The 26,301-nt window shown below is 48.5% G+C and overlaps 2 protein-coding genes across 2 annotated transcripts in view; one reads left to right on the plus strand and one right to left on the minus strand.

Moving 5' to 3' along the window:
• RGL1 (ral guanine nucleotide dissociation stimulator like 1) overlaps window positions 1–3,974 on the plus strand; it is a 54,856-nt gene extending 50,882 nt beyond the window's left edge. The window contains exons 16-18 of the mRNA XM_039555875.1: window positions 538–939; window positions 2,026–2,140; window positions 2,660–3,974. Coding sequence (XP_039411809.1) covers window positions 538–939; window positions 2,026–2,140; window positions 2,660–2,757 — 615 coding nt within the window. The 3' untranslated portion in view covers window positions 2,758–3,974. The remainder of the gene's footprint in view (window positions 1–537; window positions 940–2,025; window positions 2,141–2,659) is intronic.
• Window positions 3,975–6,881: 2,907 nt separating this feature from the next.
• The window catches only part of COLGALT2 (collagen beta(1-O)galactosyltransferase 2), a 47,658-nt gene continuing 28,238 nt past the window's right edge, over window positions 6,882–26,301 (minus strand). Inside the window, exons 2-12 of the mRNA XM_039556180.1 lie at window positions 24,422–24,532; window positions 22,540–22,657; window positions 21,195–21,329; window positions 18,390–18,594; window positions 13,978–14,097; window positions 13,443–13,519; window positions 11,840–11,946; window positions 10,541–10,673; window positions 9,584–9,711; window positions 8,878–9,084; window positions 6,882–8,496 (exon numbers count right to left, since the gene is read on the minus strand). Of these exons, the coding sequence (XP_039412114.1) occupies window positions 8,220–8,496; window positions 8,878–9,084; window positions 9,584–9,711; window positions 10,541–10,673; window positions 11,840–11,946; window positions 13,443–13,519; window positions 13,978–14,097; window positions 18,390–18,594; window positions 21,195–21,329; window positions 22,540–22,657; window positions 24,422–24,435 (1,521 nt within the window). The 5' untranslated portion in view covers window positions 24,436–24,532 and the 3' untranslated portion in view covers window positions 6,882–8,219. The remainder of the gene's footprint in view (window positions 8,497–8,877; window positions 9,085–9,583; window positions 9,712–10,540; window positions 10,674–11,839; window positions 11,947–13,442; window positions 13,520–13,977; window positions 14,098–18,389; window positions 18,595–21,194; window positions 21,330–22,539; window positions 22,658–24,421; window positions 24,533–26,301) is intronic.

Raw genomic sequence — 26,301 nt, forward strand, 5'->3', positions numbered from 1 at the left:
GAGAAATGTGAAAAAATGGAAGTAATCCAGTCAGGACTCTTGAATAATGTTCTGTGTTGCCCCTTACAGTGGGTTTGTTCCTGTCAGGAAGCTTTTGAGCAAGGCAGAGGGAGAGAAAGGAAAACACTGAGCAGGGGAAGGAAGGGGGCAGTTTCAAGGAGAATGGCAGCAAGGGAGTGGTGTATTTCCACTTGTGGAAGCAGGAGTGCCTGTGACACCCTCTGCTCCTTCCCAGCCGGTCCCAGCTGCTGGGACCTCGTGCTGTTCCTTGGATCTGCTGCCACCTCCTGGACAGCTCTTACTGCGAGGCCAGAGCAACCCCAGCAGCACAGAAATTGTCATTAAAATGCTGAAATCAATCAAGTGAAGTTCAGTTTTCCTGAAGACAAGGAATCCTCCTGCCAGCAGGTTGGGCAGAGTGTGGGTGACTGAGGTTTTGTCTGTGCCGTCTGCTTTCTCCCGTTCTTCTGGCACAATGACACACCCAGACATACCAAATGTCTCCTTTGTGACAGCACTTTCCTTTCTGTTGTGCAGATCTCTGGATACCCCTTATCCTCCTGTTCTCCTGACTCTTCCATGAGCACACCTTCCTCAGGGGTGTCATCTTTACCCTCATTCCTGCTGGCCTCCAATGACGACAAGAGCTCTGTGGGCTCTGACAAGGGCTATGACTCCGACAAGGGCTCCATCAGCTCTGACAAGGGCTCGATCTCCAACAAGGGCTCAGACTCCAGCAAGGCCTTGGACTCCAGCAAGGGCTCCATCTTTGACCCTGGCTCAGGCTCGGACAGTGGCTCCATCCCCACCAGGGACTTGGGCTCGGTGCTGAGCAGCGCCCCCAAAGAGCTGCCCGTGTACAACCGGCAGAGTGGTGGCTCATGCATCATCCGGGTCAGCATGGATGGGCTCCACGCCAGTGTCTACAAGAGCATCCTGGTGAGTGGCACAGCCCTGGGCTTGGCAGGTGTGTCCATGGCGGGTGACTGAACCTATCACTGCATTGAGAACACCCCTTCACTGAGCTGGCTCATCAAACCTGGCTGGAAAGGGAAAATGGCACATGGTGCCAATGCAGTATGTGTGGAGCCTAGTAGGAATGAGATGTTTGAAAACAGCTTTGGGGAAGTATCTAGTCTGGAAATTGAAGTCTGTGTTTTATCAAAAAGCTCCAGGTGAAGCACTGTGAGCACATTCAGGTTTTGACATAAGATGCCATGTTTTTCCTGGAGCAGCTTTCCCCAGGAGCTGGTTTCTGGAAACAGGGAGCTGCAGGGGCAGGAGCTGACACACCCTTTAATTCTGCAGCTTTTCCCTGTGAAGAAGGGAGAATCTCCCTCCTCTCGCCAGACCAGCAGCTCCAGAATTCAGGCATTTCCCTCTCTGCTTATTCCAGACATCCTGATACTGCCACTGGTGCTGGACCATGGGTGATGTGGCTCAGCTCAGCTGGGGACCCTCAAGGCCTGCCGGGGAGAACAAACATGGTTCTCAGCACCTTTAGTTCCCGATTTTAATGGTCTCACCTCCCCAAATCCAGCCAGTTGTTCCCTGAGAGCCTGACGGATTTGGCTCCTGGGGAGACTGCAGGAGGCTCTGGAGGAGCCCTGTGTCTGCTCCAGATGCACTTCCACAGCACACAGCAAACCCAGCTACAAGGCCAGAAAGCTCTGCAGGATGTCCAAGGAAGTGCTTTGCACAGGAGCCTGCAAATAGCAGTTAGGGCAGCTATTCAAGGGGCTTTTGTGGCTGGTGAGAATGAGGTCTCTCAAAGGGAACAGACAGTGGGATTTACTGCTGTCTCTTCTAGTACCGTATCTGTCAGCTTGAACTAAAAAGCCACCACCTCCAAATGTCATAAATACTAAGTTTAGTATCTGTCAGTGCCTGCCCCTTTGTTACTGACCCACTGTGGTTTTTTCAGTTCTCTGACATCTCTTCTAAGATCAAGCAGTCAGGTTTTCACTAATTATTAAATCACAAGAGTGAATGAGAAGAATCTCTCATTGCAACTTATCTTTCCAGATAACCAACCAAGACAGAATCCCTGATGTCACACAGCGAGCCTTGCTGAAGCACAACCTCGAGTCTGATGCAGTTGAAGATTACGAGCTTGTGCAGGTCATCTCTGAGGACAAAGGTAGGGAAGCAGAACTCTGCTGCTGCCTGGAAAGTTCTGTTGGATTTCAAAGGAAAGAGTAAAATGGGAAGCATTAGAAATGCCATGGACAGGTCACAGCTGCCAGTGAGATCCCCCTGGCCACTCAGAGGTAGTTTCTGTCAGCACAGCCCCCTGCCCACAGGCAGAGCCAGCTCCTGGGCTGCCAGGCAGACCTCATGTGTGCCATGCAGCCATAGAGTGACCACAGGATTCGGGGTGGGGGGGATGTCCTGCCTCCCTGGGACTAGGCCCTTGGATCCCACCCATCATCAGCCTTCTCTAGGAGAGGCTGCCACAGCCTCTTGCCAAGGTGAGCATGGCCTGGGCCCGGCCTCCCCGTCCTGCCCTGCTTCCTTTCCTGCAGGAAGCTGCTCCCGATGCCACTCTGGCAGAACAGGGAGAGGGCCCTGCCCATGCCATCCTGCTCCCTGTCCTCTCCCAGCTTTCCTGCAGCCGTGCAGCCCTCCCCACTAATGCTGCTCTGGCCCTGTTCTGCAGAGCTGGTGTTCCCTCGCGATGCCAACGTCTTCTATGGCATGAACAGCCACGTGAACTTCGACTTCATCCTGCGGAAGAAGGTAGAGCTGGTTGGCTGAGGCTGCACCTGCACTGCCCTCCTGCATTACGGGGAATCTGTCAGAATTTCCTGTTGAAAATGTGTGATTGGAGCAATGGGCAGCCCTGGTGCAAAGGCTCCGGACTGCCACATTTGTCTTGAGGACACTTGATGAGCCAACTCTTGTGAGAAAAGAGTCTCCTTCGTGCCAGTATTATAGAGAAGATGATCATCTGAATTTATTTTTATAGAACTGAAGCAAGTTCTGAGTACATGTCTGCCTAAACCAGCTGGAAACTTTTTGGACTTCTTCTGCACCAGAGAATGACCCCTTTTGGATCTTTTCCAAAGAACTTTAAAATGAATGAACTGCACTTGCCTTTGCATGAACATCATGAATGGGACACACAAACACTACTTTGTGTTGGATGGAGATCTTAATGTCACGACAGGGTGGTTTCTGTTGGACTTGGTTAAGCCATGGACCAGAACTCGATGCCTTTTGTGTGCACTCCCATGTGACGGATGGACCTCCTCCCAATGTGCAATTCCTCTGCAGGAGGTGAACTTTGAACCTTTTTAAAAGCCATAAGTAAGACGTTGGATTGTAAGCAGCCCTGATTTGAGACACATGAAATAGATACAGTATTTCTGGTTCTGGTGGTAGCACTGTGCACCCCTGTGCAGATCTAGGAGTTATTATCCAAATAGATAGTTTAGGACTGTTAATGATCATTTGTTAAAATAGAGTTTTATCCATGCCTGGGCCTTTCCCCCCCAGTTCTGTGCCACTAATTTGCAAAACTGGGCTCAGGTAAATTTTACACTGCAATTGGATGTATCACTTCTGTTTACAGGTAGGTAAAACAGACTGACTGTAGGTATATTGTACATCCAAGAGACCTACGGTAGGTCCCACAAGCCTGGTGTAGCTTGTAATCTGAACAATTAATGAATTCCTGTTGTATGTTTGTTTGGAGTTGTTACTGAGCCTTAACCTTTGCCCAGAGTTAGGGCAAGACTAGAAATTAAGTTTTCTCTGCTTTTGGTGTCTGTACAGTGCAGTTCCTTGTGTACATAGCATAGCTCCTAATGTATATAGTACTGCTCACTCAGAGGGTGTATAGCAGTGTTAAGCTGAAACGTGAATGTTCTGGATTTTAAAATTACACTTTCCAAATGTTTATATATGTTACGTTTTTAACTGCTTACCTGTAATCTTTATATGATAAGTATATAAATTGTTTTTCATTAATATTTGCCTGGAATTGGTCAATTTCCTTTTATTAGTCTATGTCAGATATGTAAAAGCACCTCACTCCACTTCCCTTGCGGTCACTTGAAGAATTCTTCAACTTCTCCACTTCTACTGTTTAACTTCTCAACAGCAAAGCCAAAGCCCTCCCAGTGCATCAGCCATGCACAGAGCCTGTGAGAGATAGGGATATTTTGTGCTATTTCATGAGGTTTCAGCTTAAAGATTTCCATAACTGGGTAATTTAGATTGCACACCAATTTTACAGCTTCTGCATGAAATCATTCTCTCTTGGGCCACTGAATGACTTCTGAGGCTAGATAATACAACAGAAGTGCTTTTGAGTGTATCTATTTCTCCCCATTGTCTCAATCGTGGTGTTTTTTCCTCCTGCTCTCCCAGTCATTACCTTGTTGTGTTTTTCCCTCCCTGCATAAAATACAAACATTGAGATAAACAGTTTACACACTACAGCCCCTTCTGCCATTTCACAAATCACTTCAGCATGAGGCTCTTAAAGCTGCCCAAAAGTCTCACACTCACTCCCTGAACTACAGCTGCCATGGCTACTTAAAGGCCTCTCATGTTATACGAAGGAAGACAAAACAAAGAGTACCTGAATCTGATTCTTAAACTGCTTCAGGCCACAAAACCCAACACTAAAATCTTACTCCATTTCCTTCAGGATCAATACAATCCATTGGTGAACTTGGAATTCCATATGCCATATTGAGAGCACAACAGCACTTCTCCATCCCTAACCCAAAGCAAAGACCAAGCTGGTGGGCTCCAAGCAGTCTTACTGCAATTAATCATTTTTAGGGCCTGCCACCACAGCCTGCCTTGTGAAGAACTTGCCAGAAGGCTGGTTCAAAGCTGGTACTCCTCCTCAGTTTTGAAACCCATTAGCTGAGTCAAAAAAAAAACCAAGTTGTCTCAGGGACCCAAGTTGTGTCTAAGGCCCTGCCATATTTGGCCCATGGTTGTGCATGTCAACAAGATAATGAAGAACAGTTTACTGTTTAATGGTGGGACCTTGACCCTTAAAGAGAAACAATGTATTGGTCAATCTATAGGAACTTAACCTGTGAAAGAGGAACAATGCACAGTGGAGCTGATATTGGCATGGAGGGGGTATCATGAGTCATTGTGGCCTCATCTCACACGCTGGCCACCTGTGAGATGCCATTATAACTGAAAAAATTCCAGTGCAGAGGAGGAGGTCTAAGGTGTGGTTCTAGGGAGGAAGGGGAGAGAAGGACAAGATGCACACCGTTTCCATCCAGGGGATGGCCTGAAGATGCCCTGCCTGCCTGCCTGCCCCTCCCGCCTGAGCACCATGCTCCATCTCCTTCTCAGCAGCTCTTCACGAATCCAGGGGTTGGTGTGTATTATTTGCTGCAGCAACTAATAAAATAAAAGAAATTTGCTTTGCAATCACAATTGTGTCTCAAGTTTTTTGTGCACAGGCATCCTCCCCAACCTGTAACAAAAACAAGTACATGGAAAGTGGAAAAATACCAGAAAAATCCAGAGGTGTTTCAAGTGGCTCCTATTTTCCAAAACACATTTGATTCTGGGGAGAGCAAAGCTTGGGCAGCACCTGCTGAAGAACTGGAAACACAGGCAGGGAACAGCATTTGTCACATGGGTAGAACCACTGGCATCAGCCAGGTCTTGCTTATGTCAAAAGATGGAGAATTTTGGATGTATAAACACACACACACACAGAGTAAAGGACCAATCAGCAAGACTGAGGCCTTGCCTGCTCTGAAATTGACACAGGCATTTAATTCCTATATCCTTTATCTGTTCCCCTCCCCTGAAACCACCATCAAGCCCCCAGTGCCACTTATTTCCCAAGTCAACTAAAAGGAAAAACATGCACTAAATCCCCACGCTAAAAACCCCAGCCCTGCTGTAAACCTGTTTTTCATAAACTAACCACTCTGCTTAAGGAAATCAGTTAAAGCGAACTCAGGGTCCCTGAGCACCCGAACCAGCTCCACTTCTCAGCAGTTCTATTCCAGGCTGACACATCCTCACATGCACATGTCCCTGCCTTCCCATGGCTGCGGGGCTGGCAGTGAGGCCAAGGAGCCCAGAAGCTCCAGTTCAAGGTCGTGCAAGTGATGCAGAGACCTTTTCCATTATTTGAATGAAGTTAAAAAACCGAAACAGGGACAACTCAAATATCTTGTATTTTTTTTAATCCATGCTCTGTTTGCTGGTGAGGAGCACCCTGTGCTGATGCAGGGAAATGATGCGTCAACACACAGGGAAATCCCCCGGCAAGGGGAAAGGAAGGAGAGGCAGCTTGTAAGCACTGAAGTGGGTCTGTCATGGAACAAAAAGCATGAGGGTGGAAGAGACGTGGCTCTTGTATCCACAGTGACACCTGGGTGCTGGATGCTCACCTGGTCATGGAGCCCTGCTCCTGCAGGAGCTTCTCACTAACACCTCTGGGATTTCCACTGTCCTTCACACAGGCCATGTGGGCTCATGAAGCAAGAGACCTGCAGAGGAAGCAAGAGGGATTGTGAGCAAGGAATGACTCAGGCCATGTGTGGGCCCATGGTGCAACCTCCATATTCACCAGGTAATGTGGGCACCTGCTCCCACATGGACACCAGCAGGAACTTGGCTTCCAGGTGGGAACTGCAGAATGGGCACCTTTATACAGCCAGTGACTCCATGGGAGAGGGACACAGCCAAGAATCCCTTGAGCTGGACTTCCATTAATCTCCAGTTAACACTCAAGGTCAGGCTGCAGGGGACTTGGAACAACCTGGTCAAGTGAAAGGTGTCCCTGCCCATGGCAGGGGCTTGGACTGAGTGACCCTTAGAGGTGCCTTCCAACCCAAACCACTCCAGGACTCTCCCACACAATGAAGAACACACACAGCTACTCATCTTGCACCAGGTTCTATGTATTATCAGACCGGCTGACAGGTAATAACATGTCTTCTGTAGCAGAAAGCACAACATTGATCAGTAATTATTCAAAACAAACAAAAATTAAAACCAAAACACCAGCCACACATACTCAATGCACAGATCTGCCAGCAGGTGAGTCCCCAGATGGCAATTCCAGGAGGGAATCCTCCCACTGCCCAGCAGCTCAGGGTCTGTGCCAGCTGCCCTAAGCAGTGTAGTCCATGATCACCTGGCCTCTGAGAAAGGATTTTTTAAAAAAAATAAACACCATATCCTGCTGGCATATGAGCCAACAGCAAAAACATCAGAACTCATCCAAAAAACAGACAAGTTTGCTCCTCACATGAAAAGATATCCAGGCAAGTCGCCTTTCCGTCCTGTAACACACAATTGTATCGGGTTGTTGAGACAGTAACATTGCTGTAGGTTCTTTTGGTTTTATAAGGAGAGTTTGTAACCTAACTTCTTACATTTCAAGTTCCCAAAACTCCTACACCTGCTTTTATGGCATAAATAAACAGGCCTGCCAATAGGCTGTGGGGTTTTGTTTTCCTGAAGGACTAAGTTGAGGCGTGGGTGAAGCAGGATGCAACATGGACCAACTCTGCCCGCATTCCCTTCAGGCAGTGCAGACACAAATAAATCCAGCCACCTCCACTTGCACGGCTTCCATGACTTCAGACATGCCAAGACATCTGTTCTGAATCCTGAGGCCTGTTCAGATGGGATGCAGCAAGATTAAAAATGAGCTGAGGGGAAGCCAGCACTGGTTTTTTACAGGAGTGTGACAGGGAGAAGACACAACAGAGGAGCACTGCTCCCCCGCATTGAACATTTTGGGGAAACATCTTGATTCTGATAGGGATCCCTTTGGAAAACAAACCCAAATCCTCCAGATGCTCAGCAAACAGGGAGGTAAAAGCCTACAGACCTACAAGGAGCAACAGTGAGGGAGCAGCCCAGGTACAGCCATCCTGAAAGGTACTGACATTTGTACACCTCTATATATTAATCTTTATAAATACAGTGTTCTACATGAGGAAGTGTGGAACGATGTCATTCCAGACTGGTTTCTTTTAACAAAAGCTTGCCAGGGCTTTTGCTCAGATCTGGAACACTTGTTCGTCTTCCTCCTTGGTGTCCCACCCTGTCCTCGGCGGCCTGGGCAGGTGTCTGGCCCAATCCCACACACGGTCCTTGGGAGCAGTGGGAAGGAGACCACATGAAGAGCTGCTCTACAACTTTCAAGGGTGAAAAGCTAAAGTGTGAGGCAGGTTCAGCTGTTAACAGAGTCCCGAGGAGGCAGGCGGTCATAGCTCATCCCTGGATGATGGCGCGTTAAAGGATGACTGGGAGGGCAGGGCATCCTTGTTCTGGGCGTCGCTGTGGATCTTGCCCTGCTGCCGGGACTTCCAGGAGTGTGTTCTGTCCCAGTCCGTTGATACGGTCTCGTTGTCCCAGATGGTGGAGGTCTCTGTGTCACTGAGGTAGCCTGGCTGCCCCGTGTAGTGTGTGGGGTAAACAAGAAGGGGTTCTGCTGAAAAGGCCTTCAAGTCTCTGGACTCGTAGTACTCCATGTACTTTGTGCTAAGGAGGAGAGAAACACCATCAGCAAGAACAGAACCTTCACTGGTGCCAAGCTTGTCCCTGGGAGACATGGCAAATCCCAAGAGCAGATTGGTCTGGGAGTGGGAGTAGGTGCTGGGGTACAGCCGGAAACACATCCTTACAACCACACACACCCGTAGAACCAAAGCCTGTACCCAGAGACAGCCAAGTGCTTTAGAACCAGCCCACAAGCCCTGCCCCAGGCAGGGACAATTCCCCCGTCACCTCCTTTGACCTGTGCCAGAAGGACACAACCAAGCACCACAAGGAGTCCCCACCAACCATGCTACCAACAAGATCTGGCTTAAGATCAGTCAGCAAGACCCAGCCTGTGTTCCCCTGAGCCATAGAGGGACTTACACAGGGTGCTTGTTGTACATGATGGGCAGGAATTCATCCACAGGCAGCATCTTGCTGAAGGGCTCAGCCCTGATGAGCTTCTGAGCCCCGTGGAAGGAGATGGCATACCCCAGGGTCCAGTAGGAGTAATCAGCTTCCACCAGGTTCCGGACATTGGGAACGGCTCTCTCGGGCTCCTGTACCTGCATCCTTTTCCGGCCAATGTAGCTTCAGGGGTAAAAAGATCAAGGAGATGGGAACCAAAGTGAATCTGTAGCAATCAGGACAAGGCTATTCATGTCAGCCAGGGCAGGGCAAAGGTTCAATCCCAGAAGCAATCCCTGACACAGCTCACAGATTTCTATCCTGCCCCACTCCCAGACATCCAAGTCTAACCCAGTGGGTGTTACAGCTGTGAAAGGCTTCCTAAGGGACCTAATGTGACAGTCGGAGGCTCAGGACTGAGCTCTGCTGGTTCCTCTGTCACAGCAGCATCTCCAACACAGCTGAGGTCAAACAACACTGTCCACCACAGGCAGGGATGGTGCCTACGGGGCCTCCCGGCACCAGCTGCCCCAGAGGGCAGATCCGTCCCGATGGGAAGAGCCACCCAGAAGTCTGTGCCACTGTCCCCTGCACTGCAGCATCAACTGCACCTCTGCCACGCCCCAGAAGTGCTGCCAACCTCCTCATGCACCCAGGAGCTCCCAGAGGAGCAGGAACTTACATAAGCTCCCAGTCTAACTGGGCTTGCTCGATGTCGTCCATCAGCTTCATGAGCTTCCTCTTGAACTGGTGCTCGAAGCGCACATCGTCCTCAATGACGAGTGTCTTCTCCAGGCCCCTGCTCACCACCTGAAACATGAGGGCTCCAACATGAGCACAGTGGCCCCCATGGATGCCTTGCTGTCACCGAGGCGACCCTGACTTGGCACTGCCTCCCAGACCATGCAGGCAGGGAGGGTGGAAAACCACTCTGTGACATATACATGATATGCCAAGTCACTAGAACTTGCTCCAGTCCAGATGCAGAATTAGGGGAAAAAAAACAGGAGTGTTTTTTTAACCCCATTTGCTTTTCAAAACCTTCTTGCCTTTCTTCTAAGCAAACTTGCCCCAGGCAGGATATTGCATGGATTGCAAAAACAGTCATGAAAATGTTCTGATAAAAACCACTTAGAGCTGAGGGCAAATGAATCACAGAATCCCAGAATGGTTTGGGTTGGAAGGGACTTCAAAGCCCATCCAGCTCTGCCATGGGCAAGGACACCTTCCACTATCCCAGGTGGCTCCAAGCACCATCCAACCTGGCCTTGGACACTTCCAGGGATGGGGCAGCCACAGCTGCTCTGGGCACCCTGTGCAGGGAAGAACTTCTTCCCAATACTCCATCTAACCCTGCCCCCAGTGTCAGTGGGAAGCCATTCCCCCTTCTCCTGTCCCTCCATCCCTCGTCCAAAGTCCCTCTCCAGCTCTCTTGGAGCCCTTTTAGCTACTGGAAGGGGAAAGGGGAGATGTGAAAGGTCAACACTGCATTCAAGAAGACCCCTGCAATCCAAGGAAATCAGTTCCATCCTACGCTTCCAGAAACCTGGGCTGGATCCGATGCTCTGCACCAGGACTGGCGATGCACCAGGAGACAGCGCCTTTCTGCAGGACCCCCAAGGCACCCCAAAATCCTCACCTCCTTCCAGATGTAGTAGTGGCTCAGGAAGCAGCCGATCTCTCCTCTGGTCAGGGGTCTGGAGGAATATGGGTCCCGGTACCCCGGCAGCATTTCGATGCTGAGAGCTTTGAGCTGACTCGTGTTCAGTGCTCTGGGAAACAGAGAGTATCTAGCACCATTGCAAAAGAATAAATCAATTCAAGCCAGACATGGGCACGGCATGGGGAATGCTGCTGATGTTCAGGGAAAAGCCACACCTTGAGAAATTCCTACACTTGTTTTGCTCAAAAACACAGAGGAAAATTACCTTCTTGATTTACATCTCTAAATCAAGCTGATACATCGTATCCTTAACTCTGCCAAAGACCTCTCATGGGACCATCAATTATCTTTAACTCTGCCAAAAACTTCCTGTTGGGACCATCCACTTGCCAGGTGCTTGGCTTTGATTAATTTTCTGAGGCCTTGATGGGATCCCAAGTCTCCAAGACCACTAGATGGCATGTGGGCTCCCGTCTCCTTGAGACCTTTTCACAACTCAGGAACTCAAAATTTCTGCCTTGATTCCTCATTATAAAATGGTCTTAAAATGCCTTAGAACCACAGAATCATTAAGATTGGAAAAGACCTCTAATACCCTCGAATCTAAGCATTAACCCAGCCTTCTCCCAGGGATGGGGCCTCTACCACTGCCCTGGGCAGCCTGTGCCAGACCACCCTTTCCATGAAGAAATTTTTCCCAGTTGTCCAGCCTGAACATTCCCCAGCATGGCTTGAGGCTTTTTCCTCTTGTCCTCTCCCTTGTTCCCTGGGAGCAGAACCTGACCCCTCCCTGGATGCCCCCCTCTTGTCAGGGAGTTGTGGAGAGCCAAAAGGTCCCCCTTGAGCCTCCTTTTCTCCAGGCTGAGTGCCTCCAGCTGCTCTTCAAAAGACTTGTGCTCCAGACCTTAGAGTAAGCTTGGAAAGGACTGTGTCAGGGTTAATGCTGTAGCACCACAGCTCTGCAGCACTAGAATGGACAATATTCCCAGGAGTTAATTGCTCCATTCACAGAAACCTGTAAGATTTTAACCTGATTTTGACCTTAATCTGAACCCCAGTGCCCTGGTTCTCTCACAGAGACTGACTAATTGCTAAGGAAGAAAGAAACGGAGCAGAACTGCCCCAAACAGATGGTCAGGGAGATCCAAGTGGTGTTCAACTCCCCACCAGCCAACCTTGCCCGGCTGGAAGGAGGCCAGGGCATCCAAGGACATGCTGGGAAGCAGTAAAGCACATTCCACTCTGAAAACATCCTCAAGCCCAACCAAAACTCACTTTCCATCCACAGCCTCCACTACCTTCACTGCAATCTCCTGCTCGTAAAGCGTCCGCAGCATCCGATCTCGCCGGTCCTTGCGACGCTTCAGGTTGATCATGAAAATCTGGACAGAAGAGAAAGATATCAGGACATCAGACTCCCAGCTGGGGGGGAGGGAGAGGGGAAGTCCTGATCCACCTTTCTCCAGCAGCCCCACTGGAAAATACCACATGTGTGTTCATTCCATGTTGTTCAGAATTTGTCAAAAAGCTGGAGTTGGTTTTGAGTTGAAACTGTAGAGGCTTCTTCTATTTTTTATGGATGTTCATGGAGGAAACTTGCTCTTTGAGGATGAAGAAAAGTGAGGGGAGACCAGTTAGAGCCTGGTCTATAATTTCCAAAGATACAGGATATTCAGGTTTATAGCAAACCTAAATATCCTGTATCAAACAGAGTAACATGAGTCTGCACTGACCCACAACACTGCCACTGCCTGGATTTAGGGTTTTCAGCGGGGCCACCATCCAAGTACAAAGCCATGGTAAAGAGAGGATTTTTGTGATTACTTCAGGCACTGAAAATCCACTGTGATCCCTGCTAGAGCAGAGAGTCAAGGCTGGGAGTAGAGATGTCTGGGCAGGACCCTGTCCAAAGCCTCGAGGAGACTGGTGGAAGCCTGAGGGCTGAAGCCCTCATTGCAGGTAACCCTCAAGGGTTCAGGGATATTTTTCAGTCCCAAGCAGACTGATACAAGCATAGCCTTGTAGCCTGTGGAGTAAATCCTCATCCCAGTAAGAAGCAGTAAGAATTCCAGCTCACTACAAATGAAAGAATAATAAACTGGATAAATAAAGCGCAGACACAAAGGACAACAGAAAAAACCTGGACCAGCTGTGCTCTAAACACAGATGCTCAAAGACACACAGCTGGATCAGGTTCAGCTTCAGGAGCCCCACAAACAGACGGAGCAGAGCACACCAAAAAGACAAAGGCTCCCCTGATCCCCACAACTCCCTCGGTCCCAGAGCCACCCTGGCAGCTGCACACACAGCGGCTGCTGGCTCTGGGAATAACACAGACACCAGGCAATCAAAGCCTGGCAGGTCCTTCTCCAGCCTTCTCCCCAGGCATGGTTTGCACCCCTGGGGGGTACCCAAGCTGGGGCTTGGATGCCCCACCTGCTCCCAGCTTTCCAATGTCTCTCTCAGGTGAGAGAAATCCTTCCCTCCTGCCACTGGAGAGCTTTCCCAAAGGCCCAATTTCCGTCACAGATGGAAGGGAGGCCGAGCTGCTCTGCAGAATCAGATGCAGAACAAACAGCAGAAGAACTGGGGAGTTAACCTGCTTTTCAGCCTGTTTCGAAATTCAGAATATATCCCCTGAGAGAAGGCACAACCACCGCTTCCCCACCAGGTTTGGGAAAAATAATTAATTTCTGGGCATAGGGCAGCGATATGGGACACACATCACAAAGTCACCCTAAGACAAGCCTCACTTCTGCCTTCTCTTGCTGGCTGGACTACAACATAGAATCACGGCATGGTTTGAGCTGGAAGGGATGTTAAGGATCAGGTGATGAGGGAGAAGACAAGACAATAAACACCAGAACAGGCTCCTTACTTCATCAAACCCCATCTTGTCAGGGTGCTTCGGAGGGACAGAGATGTACTGAGAGGGCTCCACAGGAGGGCGATCGACTGAAAGAGAGGAGAGACCCCAAACATCACCCTCGTGCACACCCTGCAATGGACAAAATGTGTCTACAAGTGTCTTCCTCACAGCCCGCGGGAGCCGGGATGAGAAGCCACTGCAGGACGGGAACAGCAGCAAGCATCACATGGCAAAGCCAGAGCCAGCAGCCATGTGCCACAGACATCAGGAAGAAAACATGGACATGCAGCACCCATTCCACCCGAAAGATGCATGTGATCTGGGGAAGTTGCGGGATTTCGTGGATGGGGCTGACCTGACTGTGAAGCAATTATATCCCTAGGTAGAGAAGTGGTGGAAAATTTCAGAAAACTGTGTATCAAAGCACTATGAGAGTGGTCAGGTCAGGATGCAGACCAGGAGAATGAGAGCTGGGCCGCTGGCAGGAGAGCTCTGTAGGCATTAACTTGGGGGGGTCCATCATGGCAAAGACACAGCAACTCACTCATGGCCTCGATCAGGGTGTGCACAAAGTTCTCAGCTTCCTCCTGCAGTGACTGCTGTGGTTTCAGGGGCATGGGAAGGAACCCATAGTGCTCACGGTTGCAGATGAACATCTGTACTCCTGGAGATCACAGAAAAGCAGAAACTACAATCAGGCCTGCTACCAGGGCATTTCACTGCTCTGTGGCTACATAGCTACAAACACACTTGTGCCAGGACCTCAGTCCCAAAAAGTTCTGCTTCATAAGCAAACAATTCAAAATCATTCCAGTTCCACTTTCTGTTTTGCGTTGCTGGCAGCAAGTGGCCTCTCTCATAAAACCAATCCCTACTGGTTGCCTAACTAACCCCAAGGGCCTGGGGTGACAGGATGAGGGAGAATGGCTTCCCACTGAAACAGAGTGTGCTTTGATTGGATATTGGGAAGAAATTGTTCCCTGTGAGGGTGCTGAGGCCCTTGCACAGGTTGCCCAGAGAAGCTGTGGCTGCCACATCCTTGGCAGTGTCCAAGGCCAGGCTGAACGGAGCTTGGAGCAGCCTGGGATAGTGGAAGGTGTTCCTGAAACGAAACAAGATGAGCTTTAAGGTCCCTTCTAACCCAACCTGTTCTAATCTTTATCACTGCTTCCTTTTGCTCTGATACATTTTCACCTGTGCTGGCAAAGGACTTTGAGGAATACATATGACAACAACCTTCAAAATGCCAGGTCACCACCGAACACGGTCCTTTCCTCTCCAGGACTAATTTTTACTGTGCGCTGAAGATTAAAGGAAAATCCCAGAGCGAGACACCAGTGAGGAGAACAGATGTGATAATGTAACACCCTTCTACTCAAAAGCTTTAGCAACTGCTTGTTGAAGGTGGGAAACAGAGAGAAGGTGCAAAGCCTGTCCTCAGAACAGATGCATTTGCAGGGCACAGACTCAGAGTGAGAACACCCCAGCATCAGCAAAACACTTTTCCCCCTGGGATGACAAGGATTTGCTCACCACTGGCTGTAACTCTGTCTGTAAAATCAGGCAACATGCTCAAAAGCCACATCCAGAGAAGACAAGGGAAGTATTTCTGTTGTTTTTCATTGAGTTCTGCTAAGGTCCTTTATTAACTAACCCAAATCAAAGCTGCTAGAACCCAAGGCCAACAACTGCCTTTATCTTTTTTTTTTTTTTTTAATGAAACAAGCTTAACCAGCCCCCTCCCTCGAGAAAATAAATGAAAAGCAGACACTACCTGGTGTGCTGATGCTTTCATCTATTAGTGCCTCTAATCCCTGGTATTTTTAGCAGGGCAGAACTGTCAGCACTAATGACCCTGGTGTTTCTCTCATTTTAAGTTCTACAAGTAAATTGCTGGCTATGCTACTTGCCAAAACACATTCAGCTGTCAGCTGCAATTTAGTTAAATGGCAGAATAAAAAAATACTACCTGCTGACATTAATGGATTTGGCACTGATCTAATCAACAAATCTTCTCTGGCTCACTGATCTCTGTTCTTATCTTCCGCTGCCTTGAACACACTTAATCTGCACAGATTCACACCAGTGTTCCTGTTCTGTCTGGGATAAAAGGTACTTTAAAATTGTAAAGCTCCCATAAAGTGGGGATGGGGACTCACTCTCCAACTCTGTTTTTATAATAAAGTTAAATGATTGCTACAAGGGATAGAAAAACTAAGGTATTTGTATTATTATTAACAGGCTTTAAAGGCAGTGTCCAGTATTTACAGTCATAAACTTAGGACATAGATACAGTTATAAATTTACAGTCACAAATTTAGGACAGTCATGTCCTAAAACTACAGCTATAGTTGAACCAAAATTGCCCCCACTTCCCTGTGACCAGACCTTCCTGCTGGCTGGCTCAAGGGCTTCAGAGACCCAGGCTGAAAGGCAGCTCAGGAGATCATGGAATCATGGAATGGTTTGGGCTAGAAGGGACCATAAAACTCACCTCATTCCACCCCTGCCATGGGCAGGGACACCTTCCACTATCCCAGGTTGCTCCAAGCCCTGTCCAAACTGGCTTTGGACACTTCCAGGGATGGGGCAGCCACAGCTTCTCTGGGCACCCTGTGCCAGGGCCTCCCCACCCTCACAGGGAACAATTCCTTCCCAATATCCCATCTAACCCTGCCCTCTGGCAGTCAGAAGCCATTCCCTCTATCCTGTCACTCCATCCCTTGTCCAAGTCCCTCTCTAGCTCTCTGGGAGCCCCTTTAGGCACTGGAAGAAGCTCTAAAGTCTCACCCAAGGCTCCTTTTCTCCAGGCTGACCTGGATGGCTAAAAGCTCTCCTGTGAGTGCAAGGGGCTCTGCAGAGTCCAGTGTTGGCAGTAACACACCTGCTCTGAGTTTTGTTCAGAGTCAGGACTCCCACACAGGCCACGTCCTCTCACAGAGGTAGGACCACCTCTTTGGAGTATCACAGAACAGCTGCTTCCAGCAGCAGATTCCCTGTTGGAAATCGATAGCTTGATCTGAGGTGTTAAGCACAGCACTTGGCTGGGATAAAAGCCAACATAATTTCTGACTTCAGGGAAAGTAAATTAAATTACTCCAAAGAGAAGTTTACCTCGAAGCTCACACATTTTCACATTTCTGAACTTGGATGTCATCCTTTTATCCTGGGTGACAAAACTCAGCCCAGGTCACAAGCCAACATTCTGAGCAGATCAACGGGCCAGACAGCTGGAGCAAAGCCTTTCATGTCATGGGTCAGTCCTGGAAAAAGCCAGTGTTCTAGGATGGAAGGAAAAAATGATGGGTTTGAATCCCTGAAATATTTCTGAAGCAGCTGGAGCTAATGCACTACAGTTACCACATGGATTGGAGGCTGCACTTCTGGGAAAGCTGTCAGAGGGAAGAAGTGGGGGGTAGGGGGTGGGGGTAGATTCGAAGCAGCCTGCTTTGCTCTCCAAACTTAAACTTCAACTTTCCTCTGGAGCCAAGACGTGGCACCTGGGGACATGGTTCAGTGATGGATTTGGCAGCGCTGGGGAAATGCTGGACTCAATGGCCTTGGGGGTCTTGACTCTGTGATTCTGCTCTGGTGTCCTGACTGAAAGTCAGGACCCTGAATCTGCTCTGCAATTCACTTCTCACCTCTGTCCCCCAAGGGTTCCAATTTCAGCTCTTGCTGCCTCTCCTCCATCATTCATCTTATCTGACACTCCTCATCCTCTCACAGCTGATTTTGAGAACGCCCTGCTCAGTCTGCCAAGAAAACATCATTTTTGGTGCTGTCAAGACCTGCCAACCAGACCCACCACTAAAAGGGAAGCTACAGGCAGCTTGTGGCTGCTGTGCTGTTCTGGGAACAGTGGGGAGGCAGGCTCAGCCTGCAGAACAACAACAACAACCACCCTTCTTCCCTTGGCTTTCTCCCTGCCTGTCTGTTCCCAAGAGCAGCCCTTCCTGCTCTCCTTAACTTTACATCTTCTGCAGAGGACAGGGAGCACCAACTGCACATCACTCAGAGGACCCATGAACAACTTTTCCCTGCTAATTCACCCCAGAAAGTCACCAACCCACTCACGATCTCTGAACAGAAGGCACTTACGGGTGCTGCTGAAGTTTCACCAATCCCATTTTCCTTATAATGCCTCAAACTCTTCCCTTTTCAACATAGCACGCAAACAACAACACAGATAGCCATTACAGTCCTGGCGGCCCCCTTCAGCTCTGACACTGCTACACACAGGTCTGCCAGCCTGGACTCTGCTGGAGACAGAACACTCACAAGAGCCACTCTCCAGAAATAAATGGGACTAAACATCCTCACCACAGGCATGAACGGCAGAAGCATCAGGCACTTAAGAGACAGTGATGTCTCAGCGACACATGGAGCTCTCTTCAAACATGAACAGCCAGAGATTTCCTCTCCCTGGAAGTGCCCAAGGCCAGGCTGGATGTGGCTTGGAGCAACCTGGTCTCATGGAAGGTGTCTGTGCCCATGGCAGGGGGTTAGAATGAGATGAGCTTTAAGGTCCCTCCCAACCTGAACTGTTCTAGGATTCTATGGTTTAAGAAGAGTCTCTTGCCCCCACCCCTTTCCTCATGGATCTTTTGGAAGTGGTGACTTTAGGTATCTCACCAGCAGACCACCTTCCACTCTCCCAGCACCCACCTGTGTTCAGCTGCCATGACAAAAACCAAAGGCGGAGTCACATGTTTTGTCTCTGAATTATGGCCCCGTCCCAAGAACAGCCCCCAAATCCTTTGAAGCTAGCAGCAATCCAAAACTGCCTTTCCAGTCACTTGCTGCTGGTTATCCCTGACCGGATCCCAGAGAGGAAAGGGAATAGGGTCTGAACTCCCCACAGAAGTCCATCCAGGACTTTTGGGCTGTGAACCTGCAGAGGAGGTCTGTGTCTCTCTAGGAGTGACCCCTCCCCAGCAGAGGCCCTGGACACACCTGCTTGGCGACTGGAGAAGGCAAAGACCATGATATCATCGAAGCTCCAGGTGTAGTCCTGGTGTGGAGGGTAGAACATCAGCTTGGTGGAGGCCTCCTTCCTCAGGTCAATAAGGAATGTGGAATGGATCATGGGGACAGCAAAACAGCCCATCCTCTTCCATTCCCGAATCAGGGGATACTCCAAGGTCCTCTTGTAATAGCCCTGAAACCACAAAGAGGGGGCTGTTGTTACAAGAGATCCCTGTTTCAAAGCTGTTCCTTAGCAAAAGCTCATGCCCTGACCTCTCCAGCAGAGGTTCACCAGGGCTTGACTCTCAGCTTTTTCAGTGTCTCCCATTTGGAAAGGGCTCAGTCAAGTATTTAGAAACAGTCTTCATTTCACAAGTTAAAGACTGACCTTCTCCCTCTATTTTAGGAGCTCTTGGAGATCCAAGCCTGTCCACTGCAAAATTCCCCTGCAATGGAGCTTCAAACATCAGACTATTTTCTCCTGGTTCTTCAAAACCCTTTTTGCAATTAGACTCTCCAGCCTGATCCTGGAAGCTGCTGAGCATCCATGACATCCTCCACATTCAACAGGCACAAAGTCCGTTTAGTATTTCAGAAAGTAGGACCTGCAAATTAATTCTATCCCTGACTTTTAAAAAAACCATTTGTTGACACTGCAGTGAAGGCAACATCTCAGTCTCCACCAGCTGTGTAAGAATCCCTGCTTCCTCCATCCCGGGGCAAGCAGGTTTGACACTCACTCCTGACTCTGCCTAGGGAGGTACTTCAGTCAGCTGCTGGATAATTCCCTGTACCCAGGAGCTCTGCCAGTCTTCCAGCACTATGGGTGAATCACCCAGTGTGTGGCTCATGTGGAAATAAATACACTGAATTCCTTCAGGAAGAAAATCCTAGAACACCAAACTGACATCTGGATGGTTGAATCCAGAGCAGATTCTGGGCTTTACAGAAACAATGAGTCACTAAAAGAAGTTAAAGCTCCATTAATGTTCTGTTTTCCATGAGCATTCAGGCACTGGCTGAGCAAATGCTGGCAGAACTGCTCTGCCCTGGGCTACGCAGGGCCATGGTGTGGTGCACGTGCCTGGTTATGGATCAGCCATCTCCCTCTGCCCTTCAGATACACTGTGACCATACTGTGAGGATGGGCTATCCCAGACAGCCATCCCAACAGCCACAGGAAGGAGCACGTGCGAAGAGATGTGACTGGCATTCCCACCAAAGGAAGCGTTAACATGCCCAGCCTTTAACAGACACCTGAGAATGCCTGCAGGTGAAGATGCTGGACACTCATCTTTCCTCCTCCAGTGGCTCACTCCATGTCTTTGGGGCTGTTCCCTGCTCGTGAATCATATGTAGGCAAGGAGGGCTCCAACCCCCCCACGCTGCTGCCGTGCTGCATCTCCCAGGGTTTGCTGTGTGACAGATAAATGTCAGCCTGTCTGGAGCTGGGCTTGGCTCGCCGTGGCTCGGTGCCAGGGGGAGGCTGTGTTTCAGGGCATGCTCCAGCTGTTACTCCCTCCCTGAGTCCCCTGGGAGAGCAACGCTGAGCACATGAAGCCCTGGGACTGGTGCAGAAACAAAAGAAAAGGAAAAATAAAGGGAGAACTTTCCTGTTCACTTCAGCAAGATTTCTTTTTAACCAAATTTTGCAAGATGCCTTTGCTGGTTTTCCTCTCTCCTTTCCTCAGCTAGTGCTGGTGATGGTGGAAACTTCCTGCTGGAGAGGTAGGGCTGGGGCTGGTGCACGTGGGCAGAGATGCCCTTCAGCCTGTGGAGCAGGGCTGATGTACCCCAGTGGAAAACCCGGCTGACTCACAACTTAGACTTAAGAACTTAGAGCACAATCAGTACCTTTGCTATGAAGTTTATTTTTGAACAAAGTAAACAAACCCAAATGAAACAAGTAAACACACCTCACCACACCCCTTTTCTTATCTCTGTATTTACTTCCCAAGAATTTGGAAAGTTCTGGACCCTTTCCTACTATTTTTTTTTATCCAATTACTTAGTCTGAACTGTGCAACTCCTTGCCAGAAGATGGTGTGGGTGCCAAAAAAATAGATTAAGACAGGGATTTCTGTAGAATAAAAAAAAATCACTGTGAGCTTTGAAGACAAATATATTCCTCAAAAACCTGGAAGGGGATTGCCAGAGGATAGAAAAGTATTTTGGGGAAGCAACACTTTTTTGCCCTATCCTTATACTATTCCCTGGACATCTGCAGATGAACCTCTGCTCTGACCCAATGCAGTTGTTATGTGGGTCAGAAGTAACATGAAAAGGTAACATTGAAAAGGTAACATGAAACTCTGATTTTTAGGCTCAGCACCAGTACCTATTACATGCCTACTTCAGCACACACAGTCCCTACAAGGCAAAGGATGTTGCCCCATTTCAAAAATCTTGTTCATAGATGAGAAAGATAACTTAGACACAATGGAGAGCTGTGGAAAGAAAAGCAAATTCCTCTTGGATTAGCATCACTATACAGAAAAACTGGCCTAAAACGGGGTTTTAAGGCCATTATACAAACATGGAACCACCTTAAAAAAATTCTGATCTGTTTATCAGTAATTTTTGTGTGGTTAGTGGAATTGTATCATGTGTTAACACCACCTCAGAGCTACAGCAGCGTCTGGTCAGAAGAAAAAGACTACAGCAGCAGATGGGAAAGCCCACAGGAAGGATGGGAAGAACAGGAAGGATGCCTGCTGCTCCAGAGGCAGGGGCAGGAGCCCCTGGAGGACACCACTCACACAGCTCCCCAGCACCCTCCACGAGGTCACCTGCCTGGGGAGTGATGCCACACCAGAAGTTGGAGTAGAGGGAGCGGGACTCAAGCATCGGTGCCACCAGTGTCTTGTTTTCTGCTATCAGCAGGTTCAGAGTCTGGGGGTTGGTCAGTAAGTTATCTGCATCAATAAACTACAGAGAGAAGGAAGAAGGAAAAAAAATTGTTAATAGATGAAACAGTACAATTCCCCTGATGCTTTCCTGGGAATGAGACAGCCAGAGACACATGACCAGCCCTGGTGTGGCCACAGGCCCAAGGCAGTGCCTGTGCCCTGTGCTGCCACTGCGAGGGCACCTCTGGTCCCTCACAATGAGAAAAGACCTTGAGGGGCTGGAGCACGTCCAGGGAAGGGAATGGAGCTGGGGAAGGGGCTAGAGCACCAGGAGCAGCTGAGGGAGCTGGAGGGCTCAGGAGAGACCTTGTGGCTCTGCACAACTCCCTGACAGGAGGGGGCAGCTGGGGGGCATTGGGCTCTGCACCATGGGAAGTTTAGATTGGATATTAAGAAAAATTTCTTCTAAAAGAGTGGCCAAGCATTGAAATAGGCTGTCCAGGGCAGGGGTGGAGTCACCATCCCTGGAAAGTGTTCAAAATATGTGTGCATCTGGTACTTGGGAATGTGGCTTAATGGTGAACATGGCAGGTCAACAACTGGACTCAGAGATCTCAGGTATTTTCCAACCTTAACAATTTTATGAATCCATGAGGTTGGCAAAAAAACACCCTAAAAGCAGTGAGCTGGTGGGTTTGACTCCATAGGGCACAGGGCTGCCACAGGGAAACCTGGGGGCAGCTGCGCCTGGGCACAGCAGTGAGATGGGCAGAGAGCTTCCCTGACTGGACACAACCTCACACCAGCGCAGGCACCAGGGAGCTGCAAGGGAAAATAACATCACTGAAAATTCAGGACGAGTTCATTCTGTGAAGAGCATCAAGGACAACTCCTAAACTGCCCTCACACCTCACCTTGCTTGGAAGCTTTGGGAACAACCCCCCTCACAGCGACCAAGGCAGCATCTTCCCACAACTGCTCTGCACAAATATTTTCTTTACATTTCACCTTTTCACCCCAAACAGTGGGGTTGCAATCTGAGTACCTTGTAGGTACCTCCCACCACCAGGACTGTGTTCAATCCTGATGCCTGTGGAAAAAGCTCCAAGCTTACCCAAGGACTCACCGCCCTCACTGCAAAGTCTCTGGCTCACCAGACCAAGAAATGACCCACAACATCTCAATTTGTCTTTAGATGGAGAGAAAACTTTTTGACAGCCCCCAGTATCCAAGTAAGCACCTGGAAAGCTTTTCCCTCAGGCCAGCTAATAAATCAAACTTGTATTTACCAGGATATAGTCTGACCACTTATCCCGGGCAGCACGCAGGGCAGCCTGTCGCAGCTTCATCACATGAGTGAATCGGGAGCTTGGCCAATGTTTTGGCCCAATTTCTTCTGGGTAAGACCTAGACAAGAAAAAAGAAGTGACTGTAATCCATGTCTGGGCTTTATTACACCAGAAAAAAAGAAAAAAAGAAAGAAAGAAAAAAGAAAAAAAGAAAAAAGAAGAAAAAAGAAAAAAGAAGAAAAAAAGAAAAAGAAGAAAAAAAGAAAAAAGAAAAAAAGAAAAAGAAAAAAGAAAAAAGAAAAAAGAAAAAAAGAAAAAAGAAAAAAGAAAAAAAAGAAAAAAGAAAAAGAAAAAAGAAAAAAAGAAAAAAAGAAAAAGAAAAAAGAAAAAAGAAAAAAGAAAAAGAAAAAAGAAAAAAGAAAAAAGAAAAAAGAAAAAAAGAAAAAAAGAAAAAAAGAAAAAAGAGAAAAATAGAAAAAAAAAAGAAAGAAAAAAAAGAAAAAAGGGAAAAAGGGAAAAAGAAAAAAGTAGTTCCCTTGCTGCCTTCATTATGAAAGCAAAACAGCATTAGAGTCACCTCAGGCAACCCAGGAGAGGTTTTGAGGGAGAATAATTCCAAGTTCTGTGCTGGCATGAGCACAGAAGGCATCAGAGAACAAGCAGTGCCACAGTTTTCTGACGACCCAGCAAAGCAGCACCATCCAACCCAGGAGTTGCTGCGGCAGCAGAGAGGGGACCCCTCCAAAGTGACCTGCAGCTCACTGACCCCACCCAACCTCAGGTACAAACTCGTCTGCCCTCTGCTAGGCTGCAAATCCAGCTCCCCTCGGCCCAGCAGAACCAGCAGAGCTGGGATGTGAAGATGAAGACAGCCCCTGGGCTCTGGGCATTATTAGGAACTGTTAACACATCCCGGGAACAGCTCCTAAATCTTCCAACACCTGGCCCCACAGGCCCCAGCACGGCAGCAAAGTCATGTGCATGGCTCTGCCTTCAGGATCAGCCCCAAAAGCAAAGGCTTTTTAACAAAGATGGAAGGGAACTCATGAGCAGATCCCAATGAGGAATAAAAATCCAGGAGTCTGAAACAGTGCCAGCGTAAGTCAGGGAAGGAACTAAGAATTTCAAAAGCTTTTTGCAGACCTTAAAAAGCACCAAGTTTGGCAGGATGAAGAAAACTCAATTCAAATGAAAGGATTAAAAATGTCAATAAAACCAGCATTCCCTGGGGGTTTGTACCACAAACTCCCCATCACTGCAGCGAGGAACTTGAATATAAAAGCAAGCCTAAAGGAAGGGGAAACTGATGTAATTTTCCTTGATGGAAGAAACTGAAAACAGAACAAACCCAGGAACAGCTGATCCTAAAAATAAACAAAAATTAAAGTAATAAAAATCCAACACACCATATTTCAAAGCAATGGTCCTGCAAGTCATGCAAAAGCATAATATGTGGAATTAAATCTAGTTCTCTGGCTCAGCACTTACTGAATACTTGATGTCTCAGAGCTTTCATAGATGCTATGGAATGGGCTATAATTTTTATGCTTCCTTGCAAATAAAGAATGATAGTTTTGATTCCCTGTAGCTCTTGATGTAATTTGTTTACCATGCAAAGAGAGCAGCTACAGATGCTAAATAACTGAATGGAAAATACTTTCTTCCACAAAATTCTGCATGAGGTGCTTCACTGAAGTCAGAGACCTTTCTACAGAGACCTTATCTTACCTTTTTCCATAAGAACACAATTTTAATGGGACAGATCCCAGAAAGCAAATAAACCACATTTTAATGCTTGGACATTTAGTACAACTCCCAGTTTGGAAAGTGAAAACCTCGGGAATTTGGGCTGTGCAACCAAGAGCCCCTCCCAGGTACTCACGGGGGTTCCTCCATGGGCCTCCACTCCACATCGTGGTACAGGTGCTGCACATTCTTCAGCCACTCCCTGAGGATTGCTGTGGTGTTGTCAATGTTGTGGTCAGTGGCTGCCCTGGCAAAGCAAGAGCAAAGGGAGCACGTTAGCACTAGGTTTGTGCCTTTGCTTTACCATGGAGTGCTCTGTCCAGTCCAGCCACCGGAAAAGACAACATGCAGTCGGGGTTTAACCCCAGCTGGCAACTGAGTACCACCACTGTGGGATGGGGAGGGGAATAAAGCCTGTGGGTTGAGATAAGAACCATTGAATAACTGAAACAAGTAACTGAAATGTGCTGTTAGTGGAGGGAAGGGACACAGTGCTCGCTGAAGAATGGTTTTTTCCCTCAGGGTTAAGCTGAACAGACTGGAACAGGAGGCACAGATTCACATCCCTGACAGCAATCCCATGGAAATGGCTCCCCACAGGGGCCACACGCTGCTCTCTGCCTCTCAAGCCTTCAGGTCACAGGACAAGTGAGCCAAGTCCCATCCCAGCTGCTCCTCCCCAGCTGCCTTCCCTGGGACCAGGGCTTTGTACACCCAGCATGGGGCTGTGGCAGATCCCACGACAAATCCTGTCACTGAAAGGGCTGCTCATTTTTCCTAGCTGGAATGGGCAGGAAAGCACAGACCCATGGCAGAACACAGCTCAGCAAACTCCACTGGGAATTTATAATCCCTTCATATTCCTCTGGGAGTATAAATAGTCCCACAAGGTCCGGTGCAGACAGTAAAGACAGTGTGAAACACATCACTGAGGGGAGGTTGCTGGAAGCCCCCCTCAACTGCTATACATTTCTTGTTTCATCCTCCAGCTCGAGAGACCCAAAGGCACTTCCCAGACAATCCTTCATCTTACTTAAAGCCAGAACTCCCTGTAGCCAGGGGAGGACATGCAGAAAGGAGCCACATCCCAAACCCTACAGCTACTCCAAAACTATTTCAGGAAAATACCTCCACTCCAAGTCACCGTATGACCCTACAGATGAAAACCAGGGCATGAACTCTTTTCAGCTTGTGCAACAGGAACATACCATTCCCATGCAGTCTAGCCCGCTTTAAATTAAAAAAGAACCAAGAACTTGGATTTTCAGTTTATTTATAATCAGAACACCACAATCACTTAAGGCCAGGAGGCTTATTTGTTGAATATTTATTCCTGTCTGTTGAAACAATAAATAGTGAAAGTTCAGCAAGTGAAGAGAGGCTGGTCCCTGTGTCATTAACTTCTCTCCTGTGACAGAGCAAGGCTGGGCTTAGTCATGGCTTCAGGGTTTGCTTTTGACCAAGACTGTGGCTCATGCTGCACTGCAGATCTAGTTTGCAACAATGTTCAAACTGGACTAAAACAGTCAAAGCGTTGACTTGGTGTAAGTCCAACTTGCTCCATGTGTTTTATTGGATGAAGCTCATTCCCTGGAGCATTTCATGCACTTCCTTGGGCTCCCACAGTCACCAAGGCATTTCACGTCTCACTCTGCTTTCCTCCCACGTTCCCGCTGCACAGTCAGCGAACAACAGCTCCACAATTCCTAAAATACCAGAGAATTGGGAAAACGGCTTCATGTTCATGGTCATCACTGGAGCTGCAGTTGCACCAAGAAGGTGGTACTGGGGCCACACTGCAATTGGGCATCACACAAACGAGGCCAAGACTACCGCGGCCACCCTGGGGAATGCCGAAGGTCATCCCACAACATCTTCTTTTCCAGGTACAGAGCAGCCTTAAGGACCACGGAGACCCTTAAAGTAAGCACATAGCTCCCACAGAGTCAGGTCCACGTGCCTCTTTCCTTCAGCAAGCCTTATCCCATTCTTTCTAACCTCATCCCAGTCCTTCTA

Source organism: Corvus cornix, chromosome 8 (genome assembly GCF_000738735.6).
Source record: "Corvus cornix cornix isolate S_Up_H32 chromosome 8, ASM73873v5, whole genome shotgun sequence".
NCBI classification, from domain to species: Eukaryota; Metazoa; Chordata; class Aves; order Passeriformes; family Corvidae; genus Corvus; species Corvus cornix.